We start from the raw sequence: 12,565 nt of genomic DNA, 5'->3' as shown, positions 1-12,565 counted from the left end.
GGGTAGGGCACTGGCAGATGGGCGGGCAGCAGCCGTCCCTCGTGTAGAGTCTGAAACGCCTCTTCTCTCTGGTAAGACATTTTGCAGTCTGTATCCTCTTCTAGAATGTCTTTCGCCCTGAAAAATCCTGCCACGGTCCCACATGAGTGTCCCATGCAGGGAAGCTGCAAAGAGGCCCGGGACAGTACAGATTTGCTCTCCCCTGTTCCAGGTCTGGGTGGGAGGGGCTTCAGGAAGGATCTCCGGCAGTGTGTTTTTGCCCTGACTAAGCCACAGAACGGCATTTGTGCAGGACTATCCAAGGGAGGGTGTTTGCACCATTTATCTTTAACCACAAGTCTAATGCAATAACAGATAAGTGCATCGGCCCATTAAAGACTTGGCTTGTGCTGCAATGGCTTTTGTGATCTATGACTAGGATGTGGTTGGGTGTTGGCACTGGAGCTGGAAGGCATTAATTAGAGCCATGTAGTTATGGCTAGGCCCTGAGGGAACACATGCAACCTAATTGGTTGCCCTGGAGCCCTCAGTGTGGAGGTGAGGGGAATTCAGCTTCCCTTGCTTTCACTGGGACTCATCACCTGTGTGGCTGGAGTTGCTATTTCCACAATGCTTCCAGTCAGTTGAGTTGAGAAGAGCCCATCTGCTGATGGAGTGACTGTCCCCCCTTGCAGGCTTACACTGTGCCCTGAGCTACAATACAGCCCCACTGATTTTGGCAGCCATGAGGCAGAATATGTCCTTGCACCCTTTGAAATGCCTTTAGCATAAAGCACACCAGAGAGGAAATGGTTTTGACAGCCCCCCTAGGCTCAGAGAAGCAGCCCTGGGGTGCACTACAGTATTTACCCCAAGTGGAGCTGCAGCTGCAGCACCTTTCTAGAGACTGATCCATGTGCCTTAGGGCAAGCTGAGCATGAGCATCTCCTGGAGCCAGCTTGGGGAAAGAGCTCTTGTCTAACCCCTCTTCACCCAAATTTCATCTAGATCTGTACAGTTGTTCGGACACTATGACATGTCAGGTTGATCTCTTCCAAGCTGGAAGTTCATCGTTGTGCTGCCCTGATGATACCCAGACCCTTCTGCCTTTGGGAGGGAAAACTGTATTGCTGACTTTTGAAGATGATCAAGGACAGTGCTGGCAATATTTAGAAAACCCCTGTAAGCTCCCTTTTGCAGGTCCTGGGAGCTGAAAGGGATGACATGGAGTTGAGTGGACTCTAATAAAGGAAGGACATGGTACCTGCAGGCAAGGACTGGAGGTCCTGAAGTACCCAAATGATAGTGAAGAGGGTTCCCAGTGCACTGCACTCCTATCTCTCTAGCTAAGCTCACTGGATTGGAGCTGGGAGCTGAAGTGGGAGGACTATCTTGTCCCCTTCTGTCATCTGCCAGAGGAGTTTTCTGCTCCCTCCTGTCCTGCATCAGCTGGGGAGGGATTCACAGCAGGAGGGATCAGGAGAGCCAGGGCTAAATCCTGAAAAATCCTGATCCAAGTGAGGCTTATGTCAGTGCTGGCCAGATCCATGTATGTGGACACATCTTTCATGAGTTTCAGGGCTGTGGGAAGGTGAGTGGGATATGGAGCAGGACACTGTGGGGAGGGCAACAGCTACTGCTACGGCAGGGAAAATACAGGTTCTGGACATGTGTTTTCTGTGAATGATCTGGCTCTCCAGTCAGGGTGTCAGGAAAAGACCTCTCTTACCTTCTGCAGCTCTCATCAGGGCTGCCTGCAGGTGCTGGGAAGGCACAGACATGCCTTGTTCTGGTATGGGCACACTGGGAAAGCTCTGAGCTCTTCCACATGGTTAAATTTGTCACTCTGGCTGTGGCTTAGAGAAAAGCCTTCCCCCTCCCTGCCCTTCTGCCATCAAGAAGCTGCTGAAGGAATCAGGTCGTTGATCCTTCAGCACTGAGGCCCCTAATTAGCCCAGCTTCTTGGAGTCTGCCAGAAAAGCTGGCTATGTCTAAGGCAGCTGAGTCCCACAGTCCTCAGTGTGGGGGAGAGAGGCCCCTCACAGGCAGGAGCCTGGAGAAGGAAGGAGAAAATGGCAGCACTTTGATGCATTAAATATGAGGAAAGCCTGCCGTGCCTGATGCTTTTTCTCCATGCCTGGGAGGGCAGAAGAGACACACTTTCTGGGTGACTGTGGGGGCAGGTGAGCTTGGAATTGGACTTGCTGCAGGCCTGGAAAGCATCAAGGAGAGGCAGCTCTTCCCAAATTTTCTTGCAGATACGATGTGCACATGAAGCCTCAGCTCCCCTGGGCATCTTGTCTCACACACATTTAATAATGATTGCTGGGCTGGGTAATAAATTGCTGTTTAATAGCAAATCGATCTGGCAACCTGTGAGGGCACGATGTGCTGGCTGCCAGTCCAAGTGGCTGAAGCCCTGCTACAGCACCCCTCACCTTGGTACCCAGCTGTCCCTTATGACCTCTACTCACACATGCCACTGGTGCCATTGGAGTCCTCGTGCCAAGGCAGGAAACAAAGGATAGGTGATTTTCCCCCCTTGTATCTAGAAGTGGTTTCCTGAGATTCGTGTGGCATTTACTATCCTTGGGGTGCCCAGTGACGCTGTGATATCAAGTTCCTGGTGGCCTGAGACACCTTGGCACCCCTGGCTGTAGTGTGCTTCAGCTGATGACCTTTGGAGAGATGAGTCCCTGGCACAGAACCTGTGCTCTAGGGCAAGGACTTTCTGATGTTGGTTGGTCGGCTGGACCACACAGCAGCTTTTGTCTTCTCATCTTCGCGGTTCTTAAGCAGTGGTGGGGCACAGGGAGCCTGTACCCTTTGGCGTAGGACACAAGACACAGGCCGAGCACGCTCACGCATGACACGTGCCAGTGGCAGGCCGTTCATATTGATGTGCACGCTGCTGAACGGGGAAATGGACACGAGGGCACGGGGACGTGAGTGCTGTGGCATTGGAACAGGCGCACCGGCAGCTGGGGTCGCGCTGCCAGGGCATGAGACCAGGTTCGGCCTGGCACAGGGGGTGTACACACCGGAACCTGAGCGTGCGGAGGATGCTGCACGGGTGGGGGACCCGCCGGCCTGCCCACACACGGGGACAGGCACCCCGGTGTGAATGCGGCCGCTCCTCGTGTGCCGGTGCCACCGAGTGGGGCGGGGCTTGGCGCCCGGCGGGGGTTTTCCATTGGCTGCCGTGGCTGTCAGCGGGGCGGAGTGACAGGCCCGGGCCGGGATTAGCGCGGCAGGGAGCGGCGGATTGCGGCCGGTGGCACCGCGCTGCACCGTATCGTACCGACCTGTGCTGTGCTGTACTGTACCGTATCGTACTGTACCGCGGCGCGCCCGACGGGGCGGGCCGGGCCGGGCCGGGCCGTGCCGGCAGCAGCGCGGAGGAGCGGCGCGGAGGATGCGGTGGCGGCGGCGGCACCGCCGGTGAGACGCGGGGAGCGGAGCGGGGCGGGGCGGGGCGCGGCGGGGACCGGAGGCCGAAACGGGGCGTCTGGGGAGCGGGGAAAGTTGCAGCAGTTGTTGCAGAGACCGGGGCGTCTCTGCGCCCTCCCGGCGGCGGTGACCGGCGGGCGGCGGCACGGGGCTGCGGTGGCACCCGGCGGGGCCGAGACCCGCTCCGGCCCCCGTGTGCCGGTGCGGCGGGAAGGGCGCGGGGCCGATGCCCAGGCAGGGAGATCGCGGCGCGCAGCTCCGCCAGCCCTCCTGGCCGGGGGTGCTCCCTCTTCATCCGGATGGATGTCACATCCACTCAGAGCTGATCCCGCCAAACGGGAGGTGCCGGGTCAGGGAAGCCGGGCAGGGGGGGCCGGGGAGTGAAGAGCATGTTCAGCCTCAGCTCCGAGGTGGGGACACGTCCGCTGCCTAGACACAACAGCTGAAAGAGGTCACCTGTTTGCACCACAGCCTCAGGGCCTCCAGACATCCCGCTTCGGTCACCACTTCATCCCCTCAAACTGCTCTGTGACGCTCCCGCGGGCAGACTCATCTCCCAGGGGCCCTAGCCCCTTCAGATAGCCCGGCAGCAACAGCCTCGTTTCCCCCATTCCCTGCCATGGGTTCCATGTCCAGCACACCAATACGGCCCATGGTGTGAACTTAACCCCCAGCCCCGCACCTCTTGCCTCTCTCCCATTGCTGTGCCCTTCTTCTTGTCTTCTCATCCTCCCCCAGTTCCTACGCCTTGTCCCCACACTCCCGTGGCGTGGGTGTGTGCTTCCTCCGCAGCGTAAGCAGTTCCCGCTGCCTGCTGCCTTCGCTCTTCATCACCCCATTCAGCCAGGCAAGGGCTTGCTTGCATGGAGAGCAGCCGTCCCCTGTTGCGCTGGGTATGGCTCGAAGCAATGGCCGGGAAGCATCCCTGGACATTCCTTTGGCTGTTAAGAAGGGTCAGCCAGGAGGAACAAGTTTCTTGTGAGATGTTTTCTTGAACCAATTTAATCCCCCAGTGATGTGCAGCCCCTGGCTATCGCACTGCAGCTCCTGAGTTTTTCTCTTTGAATGTGTGCCCAGGGTTGCCCAGGCAGACACCCTGTGAGATTTTCTTTGCAGAACTTCTCCTGCCTTTAGGCAGCAGGACCAGCAACGCTTTCTCCACCCCACCGGTGCTTCACAGCTCAACCCATTCATCACAGTGATTTAAGGAGCAGCCTTTTGATTCACAATTGAAATCAGCAAGCAGGAAGCTGTAGCTCATTCATTCCATCACTGGTTTTTAATCTCAGTTGCATTTGTACTTTTTACCTTTCATTATTAAAGAAAAGCTCACTCCACTGCAGGGTGTAGCCATCTGGCTTTGGTGGGTCAAAGGCAGGCATGGCCTTTACTCTGAATTTGATAATTCTGTTTTAATAACCAGGAGGACATTCTGCTTATCCCATTTATTCTAGTAATAACTCACATGTTTTGAGATAGGCTGGTTTTTGTAGATGTGTTATGTTACAGAGAAAACAAACTATTCCTAGAGATAAGTTTTTTCCTTGGCATATGTCTTAGTCTGCATTGAGATAAAAAGTAGAATTTCATTTACAATATATAAACCCCACATCTTCATTATTTAGCAGTTAACTTCAGCAACCTTGAATGTGAACACAACCATAACAGGAGAAGAATATTGTAAAAATAGTACATAATAAATTAATCAGGAGAATAAAATTTTCAGTGAGTGAATTAGAGATTGCTGTTGCTCAGCAGGACAGATTTTTCTATCAGTGTGATAGTGCAGATAAAGGGGTGCCTACCCCACAGGTGTGGTTTGGGTTATTTCATTAATAGTTTTGTCTGTGCATCTCTGGAGTCTAAACACTTGAAAATTCAGCCCCATGTCCTTTAGGAATTTAATCCTGTCTGGTTTGATCTCAGAAACAGGAAGAAGAAAATAATGCTTTCCTGTTTGCAGCTGGCATATGGTTTCTCACTTTCAAATTATGAAAGTGAGGGACTCAGTATCTTGGCATCTGTCAGAAGGCACAAGCAGCCAAGGCAGAATCTTCTCTGCACATTAGGAATTCGAAGAAACTCAGGGAAGAATAAGTACAAGTTTTAGCTCCACTGGGAGAAAGAAAAATGTCAGCAGCCCTGCCAGTGAGGTCGATGTGGGCTCCGGGTCCTGCCTTTCTCTGCAGCCACCCACCTGCTGCCGTGGGGTGGCTGGTCTCATGTCTGGGTATACGGTCTCTGGGCAGAGACAGGCAGGCAAGTGAGCTGTGTGCAGGGCAGGCTTGCTGCGTTCCCCCAGGCTGGGATTGTCTGTTACCACTGCTTTTTGAATCTACTGGTGTTGACAGCTCTGTCTGCACCATCAGTAGTGGCTGCGACATGTGTTGGTGTGACACAGTTTAAACCCAGGCTGACCTCCAAAGACAGAGGCTCCTTGCCCTTGCTGCTCATATTAAACTCCTTGAGCAAGTATAATTGGAGGATGTCTCAGCGATGCAGTGGATACTTTTTTCCCCCCTTACTTTAGTAGGCTGTAGGCTGTGAGTAGTAAATATATTCAGCCTGAAGCAGAATGAATGAAATCCATTTTATAGTGCATTCTCTCACAGTGTCTGGGGTGCTGGATTGTGGGGAAAGTGCCTGAGCCTCCTGGCACCCTGGGGAGAAAGCAAACACTCTGGGTGCCTGGTGACCAAGCAAAGGGCTGCCAGCATCCCTGCAGTGGGTGCTGGTGTGACACCCTTGATGAGCCTTGCCTGCTTCTTGCAGCAGGAGGAGATTTACTGGGGGCTGTCTCAGCTGGTGCATATCTTTCTTCTGCCATGAGGGCAGGGCATCTTTGGCCTGTCCTCCCCATAGCCCCAGACTCTTTTCCATTCCTTTACTTCCCTAACCAGCTCCTTGCCCTTGTTTCAGAGCTGCCTGAGGATGCATCACCTCTTGTCTCAGACATCTCAGGGGTGCTGGGAGCCTGCCTTGCTGTGCCTGTGCCACCCTGCTGGGCTCCGGACTTGACACCTCCGTGCCCTCTTCTGGCAGGATGGCCCAAGCAGGGGCACCTGTCCGCTTCCACCCAGAGGAGGGCTGCACTGCCTCTCCCCCGCCCTTTGCCCAGAGGCTGAACCGGAGGCCCTGGCTGGCGGGGGGAAGCCCCGAGGCTGGGCAGTGCAGCCCCCCACCCTGCCTCAGCCCCAACCTCAACGCCGGCCGCCTCCACCTGCTGCGCAAGGGCCTGGCGCCCGATGCCCACCGCTGCCCGCTCGGCCTCTACAACAGCACTGGCTCCTTGGCCCGCAGGCCGGCTGAGGCAGCGCCCTTTGGCGGCGGGAGCTGCCCAGGCACGGGGCGACTGACTGCCCCCTGCACTCCCCGCTGGGGCCGGCCCGGCCCAGCTGTCGCCTCTCTGGGCAGCCGCAGTCCGCCAGCCCCAGAGGGACGCAGCTCTGTGGTCACCTTCCGCTTCATCGAGAAGGCCAGTGTGCGGACACTGGGCTGCCCGACAACCCCCCATCTCCGCTGGGAGAACGGCCCCTACAGCCTCAGCCGCAGTCTGGAGCTCGGTGGGGATGTGGGATCCCTCCAGCCCCAGCCCCTGCCTCAGGAGCGGCTCCTGCAGACGCTGAAGTTGGAGGCCTCTGCGTCTGACCCGCTTCTGGCCGGGGGCAGGACTCCAGGGGGGACACGTCCCTGTGGGAAGGAGTTCTGTGCCCTTGACACCAGCTGCCTCTGCCGATCCCTAACCAATGGACTGCCAGAGGAGTTCCCCACCTTCGCCAGGAGTCCCCTGAAGCCAGAGCCCCGACATCAGGTAGGTACCAGGGTCTCCCACACTGGGCATGGGCTGTGCCCTAGGGATGCATTGTCCACTCACTGCTCTTGTCTCTGCAGGGCAGTGCCGGGCTGTATCCCCGGCAGAGCTCTGCCCATGCCCAGCGCATTGCCAAGGCCAAGTGGGAATTCTTCTACGGCTCCTCAGATACTCCAAAGACAGGTAAGAAGTTGCAGGTGGATGCCATCGGGTGGGCCCACCCCTCCTTTCAAGTCTGTATTGTTGGCAGGACTCACACTGGGGCTGCCCATCCCTTGGGTCTTCTCAGCGCCCAACAAAGAGCTGAGATTCCCCCAAGAATGGCCAGCCTGTGTCCTCCTGGGGTCAGATCACATGTGTACCAACCTCCCTGCAAAGTCCCCCTGTGGCCATGCAAAAGAGGTGACAAAGAGCCCCTGGCTGCCTCTGCAGAAGAGCTTATGGTTTTACATGGGGTCTCAGGGCTGGCTGGAGATGCACTAGCACTGACAGCCTGTCTCTGCCTCTTGCACTCTTTCTCCTTCTGCTGCCTCTTCACTGTTTCCCTGTGTCCCTCAACCTGGTAGAGTCTGTTCCTGGAGGTGTTTAAGAAACAACTGGAATGGCACTTAGTGCTATGGTTTTGTTGACGTGTGGTGTTTGGTCAAAGGTTGGATTTGACGATCTTGGAGGTCTTTTCCAAGCTTAATGATTCCATGACATGTGACCACCCTCTCAGGGGTGTGTGTGTGTGTGTGTGTGTGTGTGTGTGCATGTGTGCGTGATGCTGCAGGAGCGGCTCCTCAGAGCTCCCCATTGCAGCTCCCCATAGCTCTGAATGCTTGGGCCTTCCTTGCAGGCTCCTCGGCCCCCGACTCTGCTCCCCTGGCTGAACTCCCCCAGAAGTCTGTCTCCCCACTGCCAGCCAAGCCACCAGAGCTGGTACCTGAGCACAGCCTGAGCCATGTGGAGGTGGAGATAGAAGTGTCTCCTTTGAGCAGCCAGAAGCCTGGCTCCTGTGAAACTGGGATTATAAGGAGAACAGTGAAGTACTCCGAAACAGACCTGGACACTGTGCCACTGAGGTGCTATCGTGAAACCAACATCGATGATATCCTGGCCGAGAAGGAGGAGGTGGATTCAGCAATTGAGAGCCAGAAGGACAGTGAGAGCAACCCAAGTTTTGTGGGCACACCAGGCAGGAGGAACAGCACACCAGAGGAGCCACCTGCTCCAGGTACCGGCTGCTCCAAGGATGGGCTGCAAGACAGGGATGTGGACGAGGACGATGAGGTCTTTGAGGCGATGAGGAAGGAAAACAGGGAAAGGTGAGGCTCTGTGTGCAAAGGCAAAAAGCTCCTGTCACCCTCGTTATTGTACCCTGGGTGGCAAAACAAGCTCTGCTAAAGTGTCTGAGCCAAAATCCCAGTAGCAACATGCAGGCTGTGCATGAGGGTGAGATGGGGTCCCTGATCGCACCACAGGGATTGGTGCTGGGGCTGGGGGCGGCACTGGGAAGGGGCCCTCACTGCCCTATGGAAAGAGTAAGCCAGCACAGGGGATCCAGCTCTGGGTGCTGTGCCACGGGCCTCACTCACCTGGGGTGAGCCCTGCAGCTCAGGTTGCCCAGCTGAGCCAAGGCTTCGCAGCATGAGTCCTGCCAGGTGAACTGCATCCTGCCATGGTGCTGCCAGGTGTTGGGGTGACAGTGTCAGGACACCAGAGCACAGGTCATATCCTGGAGCTACTCTGGGCTGCCAGGTGCTGCTGGGTTTTCCTTCTCCCCACACACGACTGTGCTTCAGCAGCAGGAGCAGTTCCATTTGCTCAGCCTCATTAAGTATTTGCCATTTTCAGGAAAGCATAGGGGATACATTGGAATCAAAAAAGCATTTTGTTGCCTTCTGTGTCACTTTTTACATGTGTGGCAAAACACCTTGTGCTGGGAGGCTGATGGAGTGGGTGGCATGAAGATTATCATTCAGTTGCCTACCCATGGGCAGCAAGTGTGCTCCCAGCTGCTGTCTGCCCTGTGCCAGACACTGGCAATTAGCACATGTGGGAGATGGCATTTTGGCTTGGTGGCATGAAACTCTGCCCCTGGAGTTTCTGCTGGAGTGGTAGTTTGACCATGAGAAGTGATGGGCATCATCAGATCCAGAGCACTGTGTGAGACAGCCACCTGAAGGGGAAAGGCCCTGTGGAGGAATGTTCTGACATGTGTATTGTCAAGTGAGTCAGTTGAGTGAGGTGAGGAGGTTCATCGTCATCAGCAAATGCTCCATAGGAGTAGGGACAGGTCTCTTCTGGGAAGCGCAAAACTAGGGTGATGCCTGGAATGTCACGTGGCAGCATGAGCTCACCTAGCTGTGCAGATGGTAGGTGGGGAGCATTTAGGTGGAAGGAAAGGAAAAGGGAGGTTTTGATGTCAGCAGAAGTTAAAAATAATGAAATACATACATTAATAATACATTAATAGAGAAATGCCCCTGCACTGGGAAGGAAAAGAATGAAAGTGCTGAGCTAACAAGGAGGGAAGGTGTGGATCTCAAGGGGCGCTGAACTCCTGTCAGTTTGTCCAGCCCTTGCATCCCTATTGGAGGGGACAAATATGTGCCAACAACCCTGTCCTCAAAAACTTGAGTTCTAGAGAAAAGCTGAAAATAAGCCATTTGTAATGTGGGGTTTTTTTTTCTGAATGGATGTTTGAGTGAGGTGTAAAGTTATTGCAAGTTCTTCAATTTGATGTAACGGTTTTTTTGCAGTGGTATTTTGTTTCCAAATATCTTTGAGGCCACTGTGAGTTTTACGAGCTGTAAGCCTAGACCTGTTTTTTTGTCCTCTGAGACACCCTACTGTAGCTCCCCAGCCAGTGCTGAAAGCTTGGATGTGTCCTTAAACAACCACTTTGCTCCTAAAAGATGGCGCTCCTGGTATAGTTACCAATGTGTGTATGTCATGTTCATTTGGCACAGCTTCTTTGTAGACCAGTTGTTTTTTAACCCTGCAGTCCCCCTGAATATTCCCCTGGTAAGTGCAGACCCTGTAGACAATGTCTTGAAAATCACGAGGCTCAAATTGCCAGCTTGTTCAGTCCCTGCATCACAGCCCTGGGTTTTTGCTTACACACTGTTTTGAGCTCTGCAGCTGCAGTCCTTATCCCTGTTTACCAGTCACCAGAATTGATGTTTTCTTCTTCAAGCTTTCTGCTTTGCCTGCTCACAGGAGGGGTGAAGTTGGGGGGATAAAGAAGCCACCCTGGCTTCCTGGACCTGGCACCATTCTGCTGCTGAACCCCATGCCTGCCCTGGTTGCTGGGAAGGACCAGCCCTACAAAACCACTGAAGTGCTTGTTGATGCTGATTTTCAGCTTTTAGACATGTATATCCCTTTGAACATCTAGCTTTAAGGGTTTGGTACTACCCTTTGGCTTGGTATTACCTTGTTATGCTTCACGTTCTGGCCAAAGTTCAGAATCTTCTTTTGTGATTTAACCTCCCAAAATAAGAGAGCATGCTAACAGCAAAAAAAATCTACCCCAAATCAAACAAGACATGAAAGTGATGGAAGAAATGTTGTCTTCTTCCAGAAAATCTGCTTCCTGAATATATTCAGAATTATATCTACTGACTCTAATGACTCATCTAAGCCTTTACTGTCTTTGTTCCTATTAGTCTAAGAGAGCTGAGACCTGTCAGTGAGAGCAGGCTCAATTTCCTTCTTCCCTGAGCATCAGCAGACATGCTGGATAAGCTGTGGAAGAGCCTGGTTTGGCCCTCAGCATGGGTGCCTTGGGCTGATAAGAGAGAAGAGGCTTTTCTAGGGAATGCTCTGCTCCCCCGAGAGCACAGAGGGCTGAGGGGAGGCAGTGATGCTTCTTCTACCTGCAAGCCGTGCAGGGAGCCTTGGATAAAGGCTCCCTTGCAGGGAGCCTTGGAAAAGCCCTTAGATATGCTGCTTGGGCAGCCTTTCCAGAGCCTTTGTGCTTGCTGCTTGTTGGCAAGAAAATAGCCACAGGGCAAGCCTTGTTGAGAATTAGAAAAATGGTTATGGTCTCAATTTCATCAAATGCTTAAGCATGTGCTTAACCTGGATCAAGCCTCTGATATGTTGTCCAAGAGCCCAAAGTGGCCGCAAAGGCACAGCTCGGGGTGATGCTCCTGGATGGAGCACCGGGCTCGGGCTGCAGAGGGGACGCTCAGGGTGATGCTGGCAGGGGCCTGTCAATGAGCAGGGGAGGTGCCTGCAGCACTTGTGGGTGAGCAGGGGACAGCATGACGGCGTGAGGTGGCAGGGGAGCGTGGACAGTCAGGGGAGCCTGCAGTGCCTGTGGTCAGTACCTGTGCCTAAGCATGGGACAGAGCGAGGACACTGAGCCCTAAGAGCAGGCTGCTGCCACGCTGGAGGAGTAGTGCAAAGGAGCCTGGGGGGTCTGCAAGGAGCTGCTGAGACAGGTCTGTACCAGAGCTTTGTTGAGAGAGGAATAAAGCTAGGGGCTGCTGGACAGTGCTGAACAGTCTCACTTTCTTTGAGCTGAGCTGGGATCCTCACACAGCAATGTGCCTGTGCGGGCTGGAGGAGCCTGGAGCTGGAGGAATGGGGCATGGCTGAGTCAGGGGTCTGGAGGGCCACAGGAGCATTTAGCAGAGAGTTATAACCACTGAGGGCCAGAGGAGAGATTTTCCCCTCATCTTCCCCCCTGCCGAGGATGGCATGTCTGCAGCACCATGTGTCTGCAGGCAGGGAGATTGGGGCGAGCCCCTTCCCCTCTATCCTTCCTCAGATACATCAGAAACCCAGTTGCTCAGATCCCATACCTAGAACCTTCCCTGAGGCACTGTTGGCTCCTGGATCCGCTTCTCTTCCATGTCTGCCTGGCCCTCTCCTAAGGAAGGCTCACTGCCTCTCCTGCACCAGCTCAAGGCTGGAAACCCATTTGCTTTCCTGCTGCCTGTCTCCCTTGCGCAGGTGCTTGATTACAGCTTCTGCATCTCCTTTCTGCTCCTCTCAGCTGTGTTTGTCTGGCTTGGTCTCAGTGCAGTGACCCTTCCTGGGGGACCAGGGCAGAGGATGGAGGAGCTGGGCAGTGCAGCTAGGGCTAATGGAGCATCTGGGTCTGAGCAGGCAATATTGCTCCCGTGCTGCTGTGGCTACATCCTTGAACTGAATGGCTTTGTGCTTGATATTTTGGTGTGAAAACATTGTTTCCAGAGCTTGGATGGTGTGGACAAAACCAGACATGGTTTTTCTGTGGCTTGGTGGCAATATGCTTGTCCACAAAAATGAGCCCATCTACCTCTCCTGGAAACAAGATACCTTCCAGTCTGCTGGTATTGTCCTCCCTGG

At 54.3% G+C, this 12,565-nt stretch overlaps 1 protein-coding gene across 1 annotated transcript in view; it reads left to right on the top strand.

Annotated features, from left to right (window-relative positions):
* The first annotated feature begins 3,208 nt into the window (after window positions 1–3,208).
* Window positions 3,209–12,565, top strand: part of PSD (pleckstrin and Sec7 domain containing) — a 38,143-nt gene continuing 28,786 nt past the window's right edge. The window contains exons 1-4 of the mRNA XM_038140482.1: window positions 3,209–3,420; window positions 6,349–7,240; window positions 7,321–7,423; window positions 8,079–8,547. Of these exons, the coding sequence (XP_037996410.1) occupies window positions 6,473–7,240; window positions 7,321–7,423; window positions 8,079–8,547 (1,340 nt within the window). The 5' untranslated portion in view covers window positions 3,209–3,420; window positions 6,349–6,472. The remainder of the gene's footprint in view (window positions 3,421–6,348; window positions 7,241–7,320; window positions 7,424–8,078; window positions 8,548–12,565) is intronic.

This window comes from Motacilla alba, chromosome 6, assembly GCF_015832195.1.
Source record: "Motacilla alba alba isolate MOTALB_02 chromosome 6, Motacilla_alba_V1.0_pri, whole genome shotgun sequence".
NCBI classification, from domain to species: Eukaryota; Metazoa; Chordata; class Aves; order Passeriformes; family Motacillidae; genus Motacilla; species Motacilla alba.
Note: the sequence above shows the minus strand (reverse complement) of the source record. Positions and strands in the feature narration are given on the sequence as shown.